Source organism: Neovison vison, chromosome 12 (assembly GCF_020171115.1).
Source record: "Neovison vison isolate M4711 chromosome 12, ASM_NN_V1, whole genome shotgun sequence".
Lineage (NCBI taxonomy): Eukaryota > Metazoa > Chordata > Mammalia > Carnivora > Mustelidae > Neogale > Neogale vison.
The window spans coordinates 69771014-69791066 of record NC_058102.1 but is presented as its reverse complement, the minus strand read 5'-3'; the positions used below and the strand labels follow the sequence as shown (position 1 = coordinate 69791066).

General features: G+C 37.2%; 1 protein-coding gene across 1 annotated transcript in view; it reads left to right on the top strand.

The window, feature by feature from the left end:
- The window catches only part of IRAG2 (inositol 1,4,5-triphosphate receptor associated 2), a 147712-nt gene that overhangs the window by 87494 nt on the left and 40165 nt on the right, over positions 1 to 20053 (top strand). The window contains 2 exon segments of the mRNA XM_044226362.1: positions 13154 to 13268; positions 13716 to 13878. Of these exon segments, the coding sequence (XP_044082297.1) occupies positions 13154 to 13268; positions 13716 to 13878 (278 nt within the window).

The following is a 20053-nucleotide window of genomic DNA, read 5'->3' as shown; positions in this document are numbered from 1 at the left end:
GGTATACCTATATCAGAGAAAATAGACTTCAAATAAAAAATTGTCACAAGAGGGGCGCCTGGGTGGCTCAGTGGGTTAAGCCGCTGCCTTCAGCTCAGGTCATGATCTCGGGGTCCTGGGGTCGAGTCCCACATCGGGCGCTCTGCTCAGCAGGGAGCCTGCTTCCCTGTATCTCCCTCTCTGCCTGTCTCTCCGTCTGCTTGTGATCTCTCTCTGTCAAATAAATAAATAAAATCTTTAAAAAAAAATTGTCACAAGAGACAAAAGGACATTATACAGGGATAAAAGGACCAGTTCACGAGGAAGATATGATTATAAATACTTAGGCACTCAATATCAGAGTACCTAAATATATAAAGCATACACTGACAGAATAGAAGGAAGAAATAGCAATATAATAGTAGGAGACTTCAGTATATGACTTTCAATAACGGATAGAACATTGAGACATAAGGTCAATAAGGAAACAATACACTGGAACACTGTAGACCAGATGGACCTAATAGACACATACAGAACATTCTACCTTGTAACTACAGAACATACATTTTTCTCAAGTGCACATGGAACATACTCCAGGATCATATGTTAGGTAACAAAACAAGTTTTAACAAATTTAAAAGATGGAAATAATACTAAGTATTTTTTTTAACCACAATGGAATAGAACTAGAAATCAATAGCAGATGGAAAACTGGAAAATTCACAAATACTTAGAAATTAAACAACACACTGCTGAAAAACCATAGAGAAGAAATTAAAAGGGAAATTAGAAAGTATTCTGAGACAAAACTGAGAGCAACATACCAAAACCCATGGCGTGCAGCAAGAGCAACACTGAGAGAGAAGTTAACAGTGACAAATGCCTACATCAAAAAGAAGGAAGATCTTTAATTAACAAACCAACATTGTAGCTCAAGAAATCAGAAAAAGAACAAACTAATTGCAAAATTAGCACACAGAAGGAAATAATAGAGTAAAGGAGAAATAAGTAAAGAATAGAAAAAAAATCAGTAAAATTAAGTTGGTTTTTTAAATTAGAAAATTTTATTTGTTTAACATATTATTAACCATTATATATCTTTATAATTTTAATTCCACTATAGTTAACAAAAGTTATATTAGCTTTGGGTGTACAATATAGTGATTCAATAATTCTATTTATTTCTCAGTTCTCACCATGATGTGTGTGTTTGTAATCTCTCTACCTATTTCACCCATCCCTCCACTCACCCCTGGTAATCATTAGTTCTCCATATTTAAGAATATTTGGGGGGGTGTTTGTCTCTTTTTCCTTTGTTCATTTGTTTTGTTTCATAAATTCCATATATAAGTGGCATTTGTTTTTCTCTGATGGATCTCTGTCCCTTTAGCCTTACACCATGTAGATCCATCCATGATATTGCAAATGGTGAGATTTTATTTTTTATGGCTGAGTAATATTCCATCAGACACACATGTGCACACACACTCTTACACATATTATACCACATCATCTTTATCCATTCATCAATCAGTGGATACTTAGGTTGCTTCCATAATTTGGCTATAGTCAATAATGCTACAATAAGCACAGGGGTGCATGTATCTTTTGAAATTAACATTCTTGTATTCTTTGTGTAAATACCCAGTAGTGGAATTATTGGATCATATAGTAATTATATTTTTAACATTTTGTGGAATCTCCATCCTATTTTCCACAGTGGCTGCATTCTTACCAACAATGCACAAGGATTCTTTTTTCTCCACATTCTTGCCAACATTTCTTGTTTCTTGTGTTTTTTATTTTAACTATTTTGACAGATGTGAAGTGGTATCTCACTGTGGCTTAGATTTACATCTTTCTGATGATGAGTGATGTTGAGCATCTTGTCATGCATCTGTTGGCCATCTGTATGTCTTTGGAGAGATGTTTGTTCATGTCTTCTGCCCATTTTTAATTGGATTATTTGTTTTGGAGTGTTTTATAAGTTCTTTATATATTTTGTGTATGTGTTGCCAAAGTGAGCACTATAAGTTCCTTATATATTTTGGATACTACCCCTTTATTGGATATGTCATTTGCAGATCTTTCCAGTTCCATAATTTGTCTTTTAGTTTTGTTGATTATTTTTCTTTGTTGTGCAGGTTTTAATTTTGATATACTCCCAAAAGTTTATTTTTGCTTTTATTTCCCTTGCCTCAGGAGACAGATCTAGAAAAATATTGCTGTGCCTGATATCAGAGAAGTTGTTTCCTGTGCTATCTTCTGGGATGTATGGGATAAGTCTCACACTTAGGTCTTGAATCCATTTTGAGTTTATTTTTGTGCAGTGTAAGAAAGTGGTCCAGTTTGTTTCATTCATTTATTCATTCATTCAGTCATTCATTCATGAGAAAGAGCACAAGTGGTGGGGAGAGCAGCTGGAGAGGGACAAGCAGGCTCTTTGCTGAGCACAGAGCCCAACGCAGGGTTTGTTCCCACAACTCTGAGATCATGACCTAAGCCAAAATCAAGTCAGTCACTTAACCAACTGAGCCACCCAGGTGCTCCATAGTTTCATTCTTTTGCATGTAGCTGTCTAACACCAGTGTTCTCCAACACCATTTGTTAAAGAAACTGGTTCTCCTGTTGCATATTCTTGCCTCCTTCGTCATAGATTAATTGACTGTATAAGCGTGGGTTTTTTTTTCTGGGCTCTATATTCTGTTCTATTGATGTGTCTTTCTTTTTGTGCTGACACCATACTGTTTGGATTACTACAGCTTTGTAATATATGTTGAAATCTGGGATTGTGATCCCACTAGTTTTGCTCCTATTTTTCAGGATTTATTTTGCTATTTAGTGTCTTTTGTGGTTTCTTATATACTTTAGGGTTATTTGTTCTAGTTATATGAAAAATACTTCTGGTATTTTGGTAGAGATTTTATTAAATCTGTAGATTTCTTTGGGTAACATGGACATTTTAACAATATTTGTTCTCCTAATCCATGAGCATGGGCTTTCTTTCCATTTGTTTGTGTTGTCCTCAGTTTCTTTCAACAGTGTTTTATAGTTTTCAATGTAAAGTTCTTTCACCTTTGTTATGTTTATTCTTAGGTACTTTGTTATTTTTGGTGCAATTATAAATGAGATTTTTTTTCTTTTTTTTTTTAAAGATTTTTTTTTTTTTTAATTTATTCATTTGACACAGAGAGAGATCACGAGTAGGCGGAGAGGCAGGCAGAGGGGGAGGGGGAAGCAGGCTCTCTGTGCTCACAGAGCCGGGTGCGGGGCTCGATCCCAGGACTGAGATCATGATCTGAGCCGAAGGCAGAGGCTTAACCCACTGAGCCATCCAGGTGTCCCAAGATTGTTTTCTTGATTTCTCTTTCTGTTACATTATTAGTATATAGAAACACAGACAATTTCTGTGTATTGATTTTATATTCTTTTTTTTAAAGATTTTATTTGTTTATTTGACAAAGATCACAAGTAGGTGGAGAGGCAGGCAGAGAGAGGAAGGGAAACAGGCTCCCTGCTGAGCAGAGAGCCCAATGCGGGGCTCGATCCCAGGATGCTGGGATCGTGTCTTGAGCTGAAGGCAGAGGCTTTAACCCTCTGAACCATCCAGGCAGCCCTGATTTTATATTCTGTAACTTTACTGAATTCATTGGTGGAGTCTCTAGAGTTTTTTATATATAGTACCATATCATCTACAAATAGTGATAGTTTTATTTCTTTATCAATTTGGAGCCCTTTATTTCTTTTTCTTTCTTTCTTTCTTTCTTTCTTTTTTTTTTTTTTTTCCCTAATTGCTGTGACTAGGACTTCGGGTACTATGTTGAATAGAAGTGGTAAGAGTGGACATCCTTCACTTATTCCTGATCTTAGGGGGAAAACTCTGTTTTTCACCATTGAATATGATGTTACCAGTGGCCTTTTCAAAATGGCCTTTATTAGTTGAAATATGTTCCCTCTAAACCTACTTTGTTGAAGGTTTGTGTCGTGAATGGATGTTGTACTTTGACAAATGCTTTTTCTGCATCTATTGAAATGATCATATAGTTTGTATCCTTTCTCTCATTGATGTTATGTGTCATGTTGATTGGTGAATATTCAATCATTCTTGCATGCCAGGAATAAATCTGACTCAATCATGGTGAATGACTTAATGTATTACTGAAGTTTGTTTGATAGTATTTTGGTTGAGGATTTTTGCATCTATGCTCATCAGAGATATTGGCTTGTAGTTTTGTTTTGTTTTGTTTTGTTTTTGATGGTATCTTTATCTGTTTTTGGTATCAGCTAATCCTGGCCACATAGAATGAATTTAGAAACTTTCCTTTCTCTTTTACTTTTTAAAAAATAGTTTGAGAAGAATAGGCATCAACTCTTCTTTATTTTTGTTTTTTTAAATTTAAGTTTAAATTAGTTAACATATAGTGTAGTGTTGGTTTCAAGAGTAGAATTTAGTAGAATTCAGTGATTAATCACTTACATATAACACCCAGTGCTCATAGGAACAAGTGTCCTCCCTAATTCCCATCGCCCACTTCCTATCACCCACTTCCCTTCCAGCAACCCTCAGTTTGCTATATTTAAGAGTCTTTTATGTTTTGCCCCCTCTCTGTTTTTATCTTATTTCATTTTCCCTTCCCTTCCCCTATGTTCATCTGTTTTGTTTGTTAAATTCCACATATCAGTAAAATCATATATTTGTCTTTCTCTGACTTATTTCACTTAGCAAAATACATCCTAGTTTTAGCCACGTTGTTGCACATGGCAAGATTTTATTCTTTTTGATGACGAGTAATATTCCATTATAAGTATATACCTCATCTTCTTTATCCATCAGTTGATGGACATTTGGCCTCTTTCCATAATTTGGCTATTATTGATAATGCTGCTATAAATTTTGGGGTTCATGTGCCCCTTCAAATCAGCATTTTTGTATACTTTGGATAAATAAATACCTAGTAAGAACTCTTCTTTAAATGTTCAGTAAAATTCACTTATGAAGCCATATGATCCTGGACTTTTGGTTGTTGGGAGTTTTATTATGATTATGATTATAGATACAATTACATTGCTGGTAACTGGTATGTTCAAATTTTCTAGTTCTTTCTGATTCAGTTTTGGGGGTTTTATATTTCTAGGAATTTATCCATTTCTTTTAGTTTGTCCAATTTGTTGGCATATAATTTTTTATAGTATTCTCTTAAAATCCTTTGTATTTCTATGTTGTTATTTCTCCTCTTTCATTTCTCATTTTGTGTGTTTGAGTCCTCTTTCTCTCTTTTTGATGAGTCTGGCTAGGGACGCCTGGGTGGCGCAGTTGGTTAAACGACTGCCTCCGGCTCAGGGCGTGATCCTGGAGTCTCGGGATTGAGTCCCACATTAGGCTCCCAGCTCCATGGGGAGTCTGCTTCTCCCTCTGACCTTCTCCTTGCTCATGCTCTCTCTCACTGTCTCTCTCTCTCAAATAAATAAAATAAAATCTTAAAAAAAAAAAATTAAAAAAAAAAAATTGATGAGTCTGGCTAAAGCCTTACCGATTTTGTTCTTTCCAAAGAACCAGCTCCTGGTTTCATTGATCTGTTCTATTGTTTTTCCCATTTCATTTATTTTTGCTCTAATCTGTATTATTGCTTTCTTCTACTGGTTTTTGGATTTGCTCTTCTTTTTCTAGCTCCTTTAAGTGTATGACAAAGTTGTTTGTAATTTTTCTTGCTCCTTAAGGTACATCTGTATTCTGTACACTTCACTCTTAGATCAGCTTTTGCTGCATCCCAAGGATTTTGACCATTAGTTTCCATTGTCATTTGTTTCCATATAATTTTCATTTCCTCTTTGATTTCTTTGTTGACCCACTCATTGTTTAGTATCATGTTACTTAACTTTTGTGTACTTGTGTTCTTTCAAGATTTTTACTTGTTGATTTCTAGTTTCATAAAGCTATGGCTGGAAAAATGCATGGTATAACTTGAGGTCCTATTTTTTTTTTTTAATTTACTGAGGCTTGTTCTGTGGCCTCTTATGTGACCTATTCTGGAGAATGTTCTATGTGCACTTGAATGTGTATTTTACTGTTTTAGGATGAAATGTTCTGAATATATCTGTTAAAGCCATCTGGTCCAATGTGTCACTCAAAGCAATTTTTCCTTATTGATTTTTCTGTTTGGATGATCTATCCTTCCATGTCAGTGGAGTATTAAAGTCTCTTACTATTGTGTTGCTTTCAGTTATTTATTTTATATCTGTTAATAGATGCTTTATGTATTTGGGTGCTCCCAAGATGGGTACATATATATCTACAATTATTATATCTTCTTGTCAAATTGTTTTACATAATTTACATAATTTTACATAATTTACATAATTTACATAATGATTACATAATATCTTTTTCTCTTGTTACAGTCTTTGTTTTAAAGTCCATTTTGTCTGGGGTCAAGGTGGCTCAGTTGGTTAAGTGACTGTCTTCAGCTCAGGTCATGATCCCAGGGGTACTAGGATGAAGCCCTGAGTCAGGCTTCCTGCTCAGTGGGGAGTCTGCTTCTCCCTCACCCCTGCCCTTCCCCCTGTTCTTGCTCTCTCTCTCTCTCTCTCTTAAATAAATTAAAAAAAAATAAAATCCATTTTGTCTGATCTAAGTATTGCTCCTCTGGTTTTCTTTTACATCCATTTGCATGATGAATGCTTTCCCTCCATTCACTTTCAGTCTGCTTGTGTCTTTAGGTCTGAAATGAGTCCCCTATAGGCAGCATATAGATGGGTCTTATTTTCTACACATACTGTCTCCCTATATCTTTTTATTGGAGCTTTTAGTCCATTTACATTCAAAGTAATTGGTTGATAGTCATATATTTATTGCTATATTGTTACTTGTTTTATGGTAGTTTTTGTAGTGTTTTGTTTCTTTCTTTTGTTCTCTTTTATCATAGTTTGCTGACTTTCTTTAGTGATATGCTTGGATTCCTTTCTCTTTATTTTTTTGCATATCTATTACCAGGTTTTGATTTGTGGTTCCCATTAGGTTTATCTATATAGTCTTTTGCATATAAGCAGTCTAAAGCAATTCGATGGTTAAGTTTGAACCCATTCTAAAAGCATTAAATTTTTACTCCCTTCCCCCCAGAATTTATGCATATGATGTCATACTTGACACCTGTGTGTGTTAATCCTTGACTGATTTTTACAGATATACATAATTTTAGTGCATCCTATTTTTCTTATTCCTGCTTGTGGTCATTCTTTTCCACTCAAAGAATCCCCTTTAACATTTCTTCTCAGGCTGGTTTAGTAGTGATAAATTCCTTTAATTTTCTTTCCCCCCTGGGATACTCTTTATCTCTCCTTCTATTCTGAGTGATAGCCTTGAAGGGTAGAACATTCTTGGTTGCAGGTTTTTTCTTTCAGCACTTTGAACATATCATTCTACACCCTCTAGCCTGTCAAGTTTTCTGCTCAAACATCAGCTGATAGCCTTATGGCGCTTCCCTTGTATGCGGCTATTTCTTTTGATGTTTTTAAAATTCTCTCTTTGTCACTACTTTTTGCCATTTTTTAAAAAAGATTTTATTTATTTATATTTTTTGCCATGTTAATTACTGTGTGTCTTTTTTTTTTTTTTTAAAGATTTTATTTATTTATTTGACAGAGAGAGATCACAAGCAAGCAGAGAGGCAGGCAGAGAGAGAGGAGGAAGCAGGCTCCCTGCTAAGCAGAGAGCCCGATGCGGGCCTCAATCCCAGGACCCTGAGATCATGACCTGAGCCGAAGGCAGCGGCTTAACCCACTGAGCCACCCAGGCACCCAATTACTGTGTGTCTTGGTGTGGATCTGCTTGGGTTGATTTTGTTTGGGGTTTCCTGTGCCTGATGAATCTAGATTTGTGTTTCCTTCTTCAAAAGTTTTCAGCTATTATTTCTTCAAATATATCTACCTATCTATCTATCTATCTTTCTTCCTCCTCTGCTCTCTTTTATTCTTCTGGGATCCCTATAATATGAATGTTGTTATGCTTGATCATGTCATTGTTTTCCCTTAATCTATTTTAATTTATTATTATTTATTTTTCTTTCTCCTGTTCAACTAGATTGCTTTCCACTACTTTGTACTCCAGGTCACTGATCCATTCTTTTTCTACAATATTTTAAACTTCAGTTATTGAGTTATACATCTCTGATTTGTTCTTTTTTATGTTTTCTATCTCTTTGTTGAGGGTCTCACTGAGATCCTCCAGTCTTTTCTCTAGTCCCTTGAATATCTTTGTTACCATTACTTTAAATTTACTAACAGGTATATTATTTATCTCTGTTTTGTTTAGCTGTCTTGTGATTTCCTCATTTTGTCTAACTCTCAGTGTCTATTTCTGTGTTTTAGGAAAGTCAGCTATGTCTCTTATTCTTGAAATTAGTGGCCTTATGAAGAAGAGGTCTTGTGGACCTCTTTTGTACCATGCCCCTGTTCACCAGAACTTGGTCTTGCAGGGGTGTCTCGTATGTGTGCTGTGTGTACACTGCTATTACGACTGAGCCATATTTGCCTTCAGTCCAGTCATCTGCAGTGGCTCTCCTTGCCTGTTGTGGGCATAGTTTGATTCCTGTGTTGTTAATGGGCCAGTCTCAGGCCACCCTGGGCTTGATTTGTATCAGACCAGGCTTTTGCCAAAGCTGGAGTAACACCAAACTTCAGGGTGTTCTTCCTGTGTTGTCCCATGAGAAGCTTTCATTGTGAGCAAGAACTGCAGTCAGACAGGTACCTACCCCCAATCCACTGCTAGGGTCACAGTCAGGCTAGTGTGTGTGGTTATCTTTCACTCTCGCCAGGGAAGGAGTCAGTTTGGAGCAGTGTTGGCCCCTGTCAGCTCTGCTTGCACACTGTCAGGCTAGTGGCACTGCTTTGAATGGACTCCTGCAAAGGATATTTTGGGGGGACAGGCCTGTGGGAGAATGGAGGGGATGGGTGCACTGCCTAGCCTGGGATAGAGGGGGAGCATCTGCAGGAGAATGCAGGTTGGGGTGCACTATTTTTAAACTAGGCAGAGGGTGTTTGCTCTGTGCTGGTTCCTGCAGGTGTCTGTGTATCTAGATTGGGCTGGGGAGGTAGGGAGGGGTTTGAAGAGGAAAATGGTGCCCACCAACTCTTTTGTTCTTGTAGAATCTTACAAAGATCCATACCCCTCCAGCACCTGCTCTGAGATTAGTAAATAAATCTCCTTCTTGTATACCCCAGGTTTTTTTTTTCAAACTGTGTTTCTATGCTGTATCTCAGTGGGACTGTTTGTTGTGCTGCCTCTTTAAGTGTGGGGACTCAGTTTTCTATTGCCCTCCAGCTCTCCCAGAGCTGAGCTACCAGGTTTTCAAAGTTCAAGGTTTTATACTCCACTGATTATAAGAACTTGTGAAATTAGGCCCCTCTGGGTTTCAAAGCCCAATAGGGATTCATCTTCTCAGTGTGGCTCCGACATGCCTGGGGTGCCTGTGGTGGGCTATGCTCCTCTCCCCTCTCTGTGCCAATGGCATCCTTTCTTCCCTTAGACAGTCTTGTGAGTCAGTTTGGTTCCTGACCATGTCTCTACCCTTGCTACCCTCTTCAATATGGCTTCTTCTTTTATATTTAACTGTGTAGAGTCTGTTCTGGTAGGCTTTGGGTCATTTTCTAAGCTATTTACAGTGATGTGTGTGCTATCTAGGTGTACCTGTGGGACAAGGTGAGCCTAGGATCCTCTTCTTCTGCCATCTTTCCTGAAAGCCTGAATTTTTTTTTAAAGATATAATTGACAAACATTTAGCTAGACTAGGAAAAAAAGTAGATTCAAATAAGATCAGAAACAAAAGAAGAAAAATTACAACTGATGCTACAGTGAAGGGGTTGGGGGGGTCATAAAAGACCACTATGAGGAGTCATATACCAACAATTGGATAACCTTGAACATAAATATTTAGGAATATACAACCTACCAAGACCGAACCAGTAAGAAAAAGAAAATCTGAATAGAACAAAAAATAGTAAAGAGATTGAAGCAGTATTCAAAAACCCAACAAAGAAAAGATCAGGACTGGATGGTTTCACTGATGAATTTTGCCAAAGATCTAGGCAAGATTAATAGTAAGAGATTATTGAAGATTTTTGAATCTTTCAAAAAACTATTGGGAAGTGGGACCACTTCCCAATTCATTTTATGAGGTCCGTACGATCCTGACACCAACACCAAAGAACTACAAGCAAAGAAAATGAGAAGTCAATATCCCTGATGAGTATAGGGGCAAAAATTCTCAACAAAATACTAGCAACCAACTTTAATCATGTGTTGAAAAGATCATACCATGTGAGATTTATCCCTGCCAGGAAGGATAGTTCAGCCTACACAAATTGTGATAAACCGCATTAACAGAATGAAAGATAAACATCACATGATCATCTGAATTGAGGAAGAAAAGCATTTGACAAGATTTAACACTTTTTCATGATAAAAATATTCAAAATACTAGAAATAGAAATCGCCTCATCATAATAAAGGCCCTATATGAAAAACACCAAACCTACCATCATACTTAATGATGAAAGACTCAATGTGTTTTCTCTTAAATCAGAACCAAGACAGGCATGCCCACTCTTACCACTTCTCAGCAACAAAAAAGTCCTAGCCAGAGCAATTAAGCACGAAAAGGAAATAAAACACATCCACATTGGAAAGGAAGAAGTAAAATCATCTGTATTTGTAGATGATTTGATCTTATATATAGAAAACTCTAAAGACTCCACAAAAAGTTGTTAGAACCAATAAAGAAAATCAGCAAAATTGCAACATACAAAATTAACATATAAAAATCAGAGGCATTTTTGTACACTAACAATGGACTATCCAAAAAGGAAATTGGAAAGACAACCTCATTTAAAATACCATCAATAAGAGTAAAATAGGAATGAACTTAATCAAGGAGGTGAAGACTTGTGCATTAAAAACTGTAAGACATTGCTGAAAGAAATTAAAGAAAATACAAATTAGTGAAGACATCCTGTGTTCCTAGATTAGAAGACTTAATATTGTTAAAATGTCCATGATACCCAAAGTCATCTACGGATTCAGTGCAATACTGATCAAAACCCTACTGGCATTTTTTTTTTTAAGATTTATTTATTTATTTATTTGACAGACAGAAATATTTGCAAACCATATATGCAATAAGGGGTTAATATTAAAAATGCATGAAAAACTATAACAACTCAGTAACAAAAACCCAATTTAAAAATAGCAAAGGACTTGAATAGACATTTTTTCCAAAGAAGACATAGAGTTGACCAACAGGTATATGAAAAGATGCTCAACATCATTTATCATCAAGGAAATGCAAGTAAAATGCACAGTGAGTCATTCACAATGATGAACGAATCACACCTGTTAGGGAAAGCTATTATTAAAAACCAAAGGAAGAAAAATAACCACCAAAAGATACCGAATGTTGGCAGAGATCCAGAGAAATAATTAAAACTCTGTACTCTGTTGGTAGGAATTTAATACAGTGCAACTGCTATGGCAAACAGTATGGAATTTCCTCAAAAATTAAAAATGGAACTGCTATATGATCCAGCAATTCCACTTCTGGATATATGTGCAAAAGAATTCACAGCAAAATTTTGAAGAGACATTTACACATCCATGTTTATTGCAGCATTATTCACAATAGCCAAGATGTAGACACAGCCTAAATGTTTATCAATGGTAAATGAATAGAGAAAATATAATTGTGTGTGTGTGTGTGTGCGTGCGTGCGCAGTAGAATATTATTCTGCCTTAAAAAAGGAAATTTTGTCACATGTGACAACATGGATAAATTGAGGATATTACGCTAAGTGAAATTAACCAGTTACAGAAGGACAAATATGCCATGATACCTCTTCCATGAGGTAACTACAATAGTCAGACTCAGAGAAGCAGAAAGTAGAATGGTGGTTTCCAGGGACTAGAAGAGGGGGAAATGGCGAGTTGCTGTATAAACAGGTATAAAGCTTCAGTTATGCAGGATGAGTAAATTCTAGAGATCTTCTGTACCACATTGTGTCTAGAGTTAATGATATTATACACTTAAACGTGTATTAAGGGGGTAGATCTCATGTTAAATGTTCTTACCATATTTAAAACAAGAGACTGGCTGTAAGGGCTCCGTAGGCTATTTGTTTAGGTAGTTTTTTATTTTGTTTAGGATTTTGGTTGCTAGTCTACCATGATGGTAAGCATTCTGCATGACCATCCTTGTCTCTTGTGTGATTCGTCTTATAGTTTGGGCTCTCTATGCCAATATACCAAGAGATCTGACTGGGTTAATGTTTGAGAGGCATGCACAAGGCCTAAATCTGATAATGTCTTCCTCATTGCTTTGAAGCTCCCGAAGTTTGTCATCCCTTTGAACTAAAGATACGACCCTTATTCAGGTCAAGTTGTTTCCAGATAGTCATTGATATATTGATACCTAGCATGATTTAAATAATCTCATCAGCTAACTGAGAGCAAGTGCATTTTAATAAATTTTGGAGGACTATAGTTGGATTTGAAAGAGAGGTAACATAGCAACACTAAGAGATTTGGAGTGAAGAAGAAAGGGAAGGAGGGTCAAGTTTTCAGAAATACTAACATCTAGTATTCCATCTGTGCTTGGGGCAGCCCTTCCTGTGCTCACAATTTAGCATGATTGACAGCTCTTAAAGAGAAAAGGCCACGGTCATGACCCAAAACTCTTATTTCCTTTCTTTGGTTTTTTTTTTTTTTTCCTTTTCCCTCATCTTTTCCTTTCTTTTTCTGAAACCGCTAGCTAGCTATGATATGTAAATACTGCACCTGTCACAGTGACCTCATTTCCGTACCATCTTCTAAGCACTTGGTGACTGATGCTAATTACTATGATGAATGTAGCCAGGGGGAAACTGAATATCCCAGTGTAAAAGAGGAGACCAAATGTCCTGGTCTGTAAAGTGAGGGTACCAGGCCAGCAGATCAATACGACTGCTTTGATTAAAGTTCCCTATTTGTTAAGCATGTATATGTATGTAAATACTTTCACTTTTTCCTCTGATCTCTGAGGAAGTGCTCTAAGTTTTAATTTGTCACAACTTCCCAGGGGTGACTCTCCGTTGAAATGTCACTGACAGCTTGTGGTTTGGACTTTTTTTTTTTTTTTTTAAACTCCAGGCAGAATCAAAGAGAAGCGCTTGAACCAGTGCAAGGAGATGCTGTCAAGCAGGAAGCTGTTGTTAGGAAGAAAGTCCAAGGAACCAGCCCATGGCCAGAGGACAGAGCAGAGCAGGTAGGGTAGCCTGTGACTACTTTATATTCAAGGGGAAGTTTCATCAGATGTTCTTGAAACCACGAAGTAAAAAATGGAGGAGGAACAGAAAAAAAAAAAAAAAAAAAAACCCGAAGAGGAACTGTGAAGTTCAGTCCCCAGCGACCAGCAGTGAGCGGAGGAAGTACGGGGGGAGTTGTAAAAGAGGCGGTGTCAACAGCCTGCCGAGGAAAGAGGCATCTTTGCAGAAAGAGGCAACTTGACATATCAGGACTTTTACCGCTGTAGAGATAGCTCCGGTGTACAAAGCCCATGCAAACACAGAATTGCAGAAGTTCAGTAGAGGCTTATCACTTCCCTGAGAAGAAAAGCACATTTTCAGTTTTGTGTGCATAATACCAGGGGACGCTCAATTGCTTTCTTTCCCCGCCACCCTGCTAAAATCCAGTATTAACCGTATGTGTCCAGGCTGAGGATCGAGATCCGACAGCCCACTCAGCCGGTGACAAAGCGAAGTCTTTGCTGCATGAATTAGAGGAAGCAATCTTGGAACAACGGAATCTCCAGGCTATAAATACCGAATTGGTGAACACTTGCCAGACACTTGAGCAGAAGACGAGAAAACTGAAAAGTGAGTAGCAAATATGTGTTATGTCCCAATTCAGTCCACTCGGAGGTGGGGCAAAAAGACTATAGCCATTTTTGTAGATGACAGCTGCTGTGTTAATACCCACATTTATGACAATAAAATGGTTCCAGAAAGCAGTATCGTGGGCTTCCAGAAAGGCTTGCCTAGTGTCCAAGTAGGCTGCATTAACGGCTAACTTTCCCTTTCGGTTTTTTTTTTTTTTTTCCTTTTTAAATCATGAGCTGGATTTGTCTATGGCTGTTACTTCTTTAAAAATTAAAGTTCACAGTATCTGTAAAAGTAAACAAGGAAGGAAAAAATCTTACACGCGTGGGATATTTGAACTCGCAAATGGCTTACCTATCCTACCCTGATTTTATTAGCTAGCTTATACCCGTTGTATGGTAGAAAAGGACCTGCCCCTCTATTTTCTTTTACATAGTAATTTTAGGGGTGGGCAAAATACTTACAAATTCAGTGTATCAAAATATTAAATATGTGAAAGCCCTTTTTAAATTTTAATGTGCTCTTTACATATATATTTTGCTTTAAAAATTGGAATATTGGTCATTTTTCTGTATTACCTGAAAGTAAGTGTTTACTAGGGATTTAGGTGAGAAGACAATTGTCAAATGACAGATGTCAGATTACTCAGTAGTGAATTTTATTCTGGAAACATAATTTGGTCAAAATAAAGCTTGCTTATTTGACCATTTATCAGTCAATTGCTTTTATTTGGCCAGCTTCTCATTCTAGCTGTCCTAGATGATCTTTTTAGACAAAATTATTGATTTGGGTAACAAATGAATTATCAGTTTAAGCTAAGCTAGAGAAGGAGATTTTCAGACCTGGGTTTGTTTTGGATTTATTGTACTATTCGTACTGCTATCTGAGAATGCTGTTTAAAAGTTTAAATGACCTGGCTAGTTCTAATGTAATAATAATTATTCAACCATTTTAAGTACCAATTTACTCTGTCAGTGTAAGGCTTTAAATTACATAATCTGTACATTATTTTATGATTGCTCAGAGGGCACTGGAAAAGATTCCCTTGTGATCAGAAGTGTTCTTGTTGAGACACGAATAATAAGGCATTCCAGATTTGGTTTATGGTATGTTTGCTTTAGACACTGTTTTTAGAGGACTAATTTTTTGGGTTCAATTATATTTATCTTTGATTAAGTCAACATTATACCCCGATAGTTTATAAAACTAAGAATTTATCTCCTCCTATTACTACCCCCACCCCACCCTCGCCTTTGATTTCCTTTCAATACCTTCTTGGAAGAGTCAACTTTTGTAACTTATCCCAAAATATACATTCTTGATATAATGAAGTTGCTATTGTCTTCCTACTTCATTGGTCCAAATACTACCGAAAGCTATCCTGGGTTGTATGCATATATTTTTTTTTTCCTGGCTGGATAAAGTAGAGTGGATGCCTCCTTTCTGTCTTGAGTTGCTCACAACCTGCCTGGGTTTTTTTGTTTGTTTGTTTGTTTTGTTTTTGTTTTTGTTTTTGTTTTACTTGTTTGTATCTTTTGCTGCCCATAGAAGGCATACACATCAGGATTTTGTTCTGAAGACCATTTGCTTATGAGGATTTTTCTAACAATGCCCTTAAAAATCAACCTTTGCAACAAGGGAAATTTAGGTGGCACATATTTCTTAATTGTTCTTCGGAGCAGATTTTCCAGATAGACTGTGAATAAATGTCAGCGAGGTAGGACAGTTATCATATAAACACATCCTGGCACATTCCACCATTACCACTGTCACCACATGCTGTTTGAATTCTGAGTCAGACGTTTGAATTCTGAATCAGAAAATAAAAACACTTAAATCCACTTAGTTCTTCTGAAACTTTCTAGTTAGCTTACTACATTTATTAAGTGTTTAAGGCAATGGCTTTTTGTCGCATCTAAGAATGGTTCCTTAGCAAATTGGGTGGGGATTCAGTGATTGTGTCCAAACGTTCAGGTCAATGACGGTTCATGAGCTGGAACTAGGAAATTATTCATGACATTGGAATAGAAATCCTGAACCTAATATTGAAAAAGTAATGTCTAAGTTTTCAGGGGCTGCCAGGATTGGACTGATGTATGAGCTTATAAGTGAACATGCCAGCCTCTGTGACACGTGCCCTTAGAACTGCTGGGTTTCTTGAATGGTTACCTATATATTTTCTTTCTCCTGCTCCTTACCTACATATATATCTAAGTATCTTGTTAACAAAGGCAATCCTGGGTATATAAATGGATGTTTGTTTTGAAAAGGAAACCAAAAGTCTTCTTAGATCTAAGGCATTTACCTAACATATTAGAGTGAATCTAATGAAACACCGACCACTTGATCTAGTATAGACTATCATCACCTCTTTATAGTTCATCCTCTTTTTACCCCATCCAACATGAAATCTTCATTGAGTCCCTGATTTAATAAGCAAGGAGGGAACTGATTACCTTTAGAAACTATAAATATTTCCTTGGTGGGAGAGCCTGAGCAGCTCCTGTATATTATAACTCCTTATCTGAACCTAGTATCTGTATCAACTTTAGAGAAGACTTTCACCTAGATGATCTTTCTGGGAGCTGTCTTCTAACTTGCTGTCCTTAGCATGGAGCGGTTGGGGTATGGGACAGATAAGAGCCTCAGGGATTTGAAGATGGCCATGTGTCTTGAGCAGTCAGTACACAAGAGGGACATGAGACAAGAAAGGGGGGTTGAGGTACTTAAAGATAGGTGTTGGGTTGAGGACCAAAGGAACAACCCCAAACCATCTCTTGCACAGCAACTCTGATGGGATGGGCGCCTAAATTTTCCCAAATGTAGGAAGCAGAAATCGATGACATAATCTAGGAGGCAGTATAGCCTAATGATTCCTAACAGAACCAATGTTCTGTATTATGTTTCGATGTATCCAGTGAAACTGGATAAAGTTAAGCAAATCTCTTTACCTCTCTGAGTGTCAATATCCGCTCCCAGAAAACGAAGTAGTTAATTTATAAATAACAAATGTGAAACCATAGCTAGTGCTCGGGAGAGTCTGTTTGGCTAGAGCACGTTTCTGCCGCGTGCGTTCTCGTTCGTCTTTAGCCAATGAGTAATGATCTGAGTGCAATATGGAAGTTGTATCATTTCATTCACGATTTTCCTAGGAATAGGGTCTGGCTTGGGAGAACTAGAACCTTCAGCACGGAAGGAGAGAGTGTTTGGCTTGGCTGCTGACAAGCAGGAGGAGCCCTTTTAGCTTTATTTTAAAATTACAAACAAGTGTCTGCACCTGGGCGTCCTCCCCCAGAGAAGAGCCACCCAGCCTTGTGGAGCTCCGGCTGGTGGCAGACGGTACTCCCCGCTGCGTTCACTTTAGCAATCCCACTCCCTGAGTTACACGTCCATCTGCATTTCCTTAGCATCCCACCAGCGCTGTGCCATTTAAATGTCACCAGAATCTCCATGCTTTTGTTATTGTGCATTTCTGTTACCCTGTGAGGCTGCCTTTGGTCATTTTAAGAGGCACATCTCTGTGATCCAAGTTCTCTTCTGAGGTACTAATAATTTATAATTTTGTTTGTTAGTGCTCTGGTTACATGTTGCATATACATTTTTGATGATCTCTTCCTAACCTGAGTTCATCTCATAAACCCTGTTTTTGTTCTTGTCATTTTTTTTTTAATTTTTTTTTTTTTAAGATTTTTTATTTTATTTATTTGAGAGAGAGAGACAGTGAGAGAGAGCATGAGCGAGGAGAAGGTCAGAGGGAGAAGCAGACTCCCCATGGAGCTGGGAGCCTGATGTGGGACTCGATCCCGGGACTCCAGGATCACGCCCTGAGCCAGAGGCAGTCGTTTAACCAACTGCGCCACCCAGGTGTCCCTGTTCTTGTCATTTTTTAAAAAACAAGTTGTTCTTTTAAAAAAAATTATTGCATAATTAACATATCATGAAATGTTCAGATCTTAAGTGTATTTTTTTTTAAGATTTTATTTATTTATTAGAGAAAGGAAAAGCAGGGGGAGCGGGAGAGGGAGAAGCAGGCTCCCCACTGAGTAGGGATCCTGACACAGGGCTTTTTCTGGGACCCTGGGATCATGACCTGGGCTGAAGGCAGAGGCCTAATCGACTGAGCCACCCAGGCACCACCTGAAGTGTATTGTTTACAAATGCACATTGAAACACAGAACTGTAACCCCACAAAGTTCCCTTTATGCTACTTTCCAGTCACTGCCATTTCCCCACCTCCACCACTATAAGGTCTGATTTTTTAAGCTCTGATCTGATTTTTATCACCGATGGGTTAGTTTAGCTTCTAGAATTGAGATATAAAATATGTACTTTTGTGTTTTTGTCTTCTTTCCCTCATAATATTTATCTTAATATGTTGTGTTTATTAGTGGCGTGCCTTTTTCATGATCGAGTCATATTTCTTTGTATGAATGGTTCCATAGTTCGGTTGTCTTTTCTCCTACTATTGGACATCTAAATTATTTGCAATTTGGGGTTGTTATGGAGCAAGCTGTTATGAAGGTCTGCATATGGGTCTTTGTGTGGACATATGTTGTTCCCTAACCTGGGATAAAGATCTACGAGCAGAGTTGTTAGGGCATAGTACAGCTGTAACTAAGAAACTGCCAGTTTTCCATAGGGTCAGTAACATTTCACACTCCCACCAGCAGTGTGTGGGAGTTCCGGTTTCTCTACAGCATCAGTGCTTGGTGGTGTCATTCTTTTCCATTTTTGTCATTCTTCTGGGTATCTTCTTGTGATTTTCATTTGTTGTGCTGACTGACTATTGCAAATCTTCTTTGTGAAGTCATTAAGTCTTTTTTTTTTTTTTTAAAGATTTTATTTATTTATGATAGAGATAGCAAGAGAGAGAATACAAGCACAGGGGAGCTGGAGAGGAAGTAGGAGGATCCACACTAAACAAAGAGCCCGATAGGGAACTCGATCCCAGGACACTGGGATCATGACTTGAGCAGAAGTCAGATGTTTAACTGCTGAGCCATCCAGGCTCCCCTGAAATATCTGAATCTTTTGCCTATTTTCAAATTGGGACATTTGTCCTTCTGTCATTGGTTGTACAATTTCTTTACATATTTTGGATACAAGTCCTTTGACAGATATATGTATTGTGAATTTTTTTCCTGGTCTCTGATTTTCAGTGAAACTTAATTTTTTTTTGAACACACAGTTTTATAGAACATAACACATCCATTGTGTTATAAAAGTTCATGTTCCATAAATGTCAACCATCATTGATAACACTATTATTGCGCTGATACTAAAGTTTTAATTGTCAACAGCCAATTAATTGTAGGGCCTTTGCCTGACAGTCTCATTGCATAGTCATTTGGACAGGTGTTTTATCCCAGCTTCCTTTGAAGACAGTGTATCCAAGACACCATCCTATATCGCAGATGACAACAGTGGGGGATATAGTGGCCATTGTTTCATTTGTTTCCATGTAAAATCTAAATGTCCTAGAGACATGGCAGGTCCAGCTCCAAACACATAAAAAAAGAATGCAAAGGTGAATGCAAATTAGGCTCATAAGGCAATGTATTTTGCCTCATGGAACATATGGAAATAGTGGCTACACATTGCACAAAACATCTGTTGAAACAAGGTTTATGATTTAAATGTTTTGAGATGGACTAGTCCTAAAACCCAAGATTGCCTGGTGGGAAAGCAGATGGGCAATTTAGATGGTCTTATACTAATTCATTATTTCTTCTGAAACACAAGCCTATTTGGAAATCCACAAGAGTGTCTTGGAGATACACAACCTTCACAAACATAATGTTGGTCACTTCTGAGAAGTTTGGTTGCTGTTGCTTAGATGTAGGTCGGGAGAAGGATTTATTTAATGCAGTTAAAAGAGAGAATTTTCTAAAACTGTATCTTTTACTAGATAAGTATTAAAAATTAATTACTTAAATGTGTTAGAAATTTTTAAAGAAGTATTTTCCTCCTAGTGGGCTTTGTAACACTAAGTGAAGCTTAGTTGTGAAATAAGTTATTTTTACAAAAAAAATTCTTACAAAATAGAATTTTACATGGTAATTTTCAATATAATTAAAGCTTTTTAAGCCTTTTTTCTTAGAAAAAAATTTTGTTAGATTATGTACTTTTCACATATATTAGTATTATTTTAATGGCTCAGAATTTCTTCAGT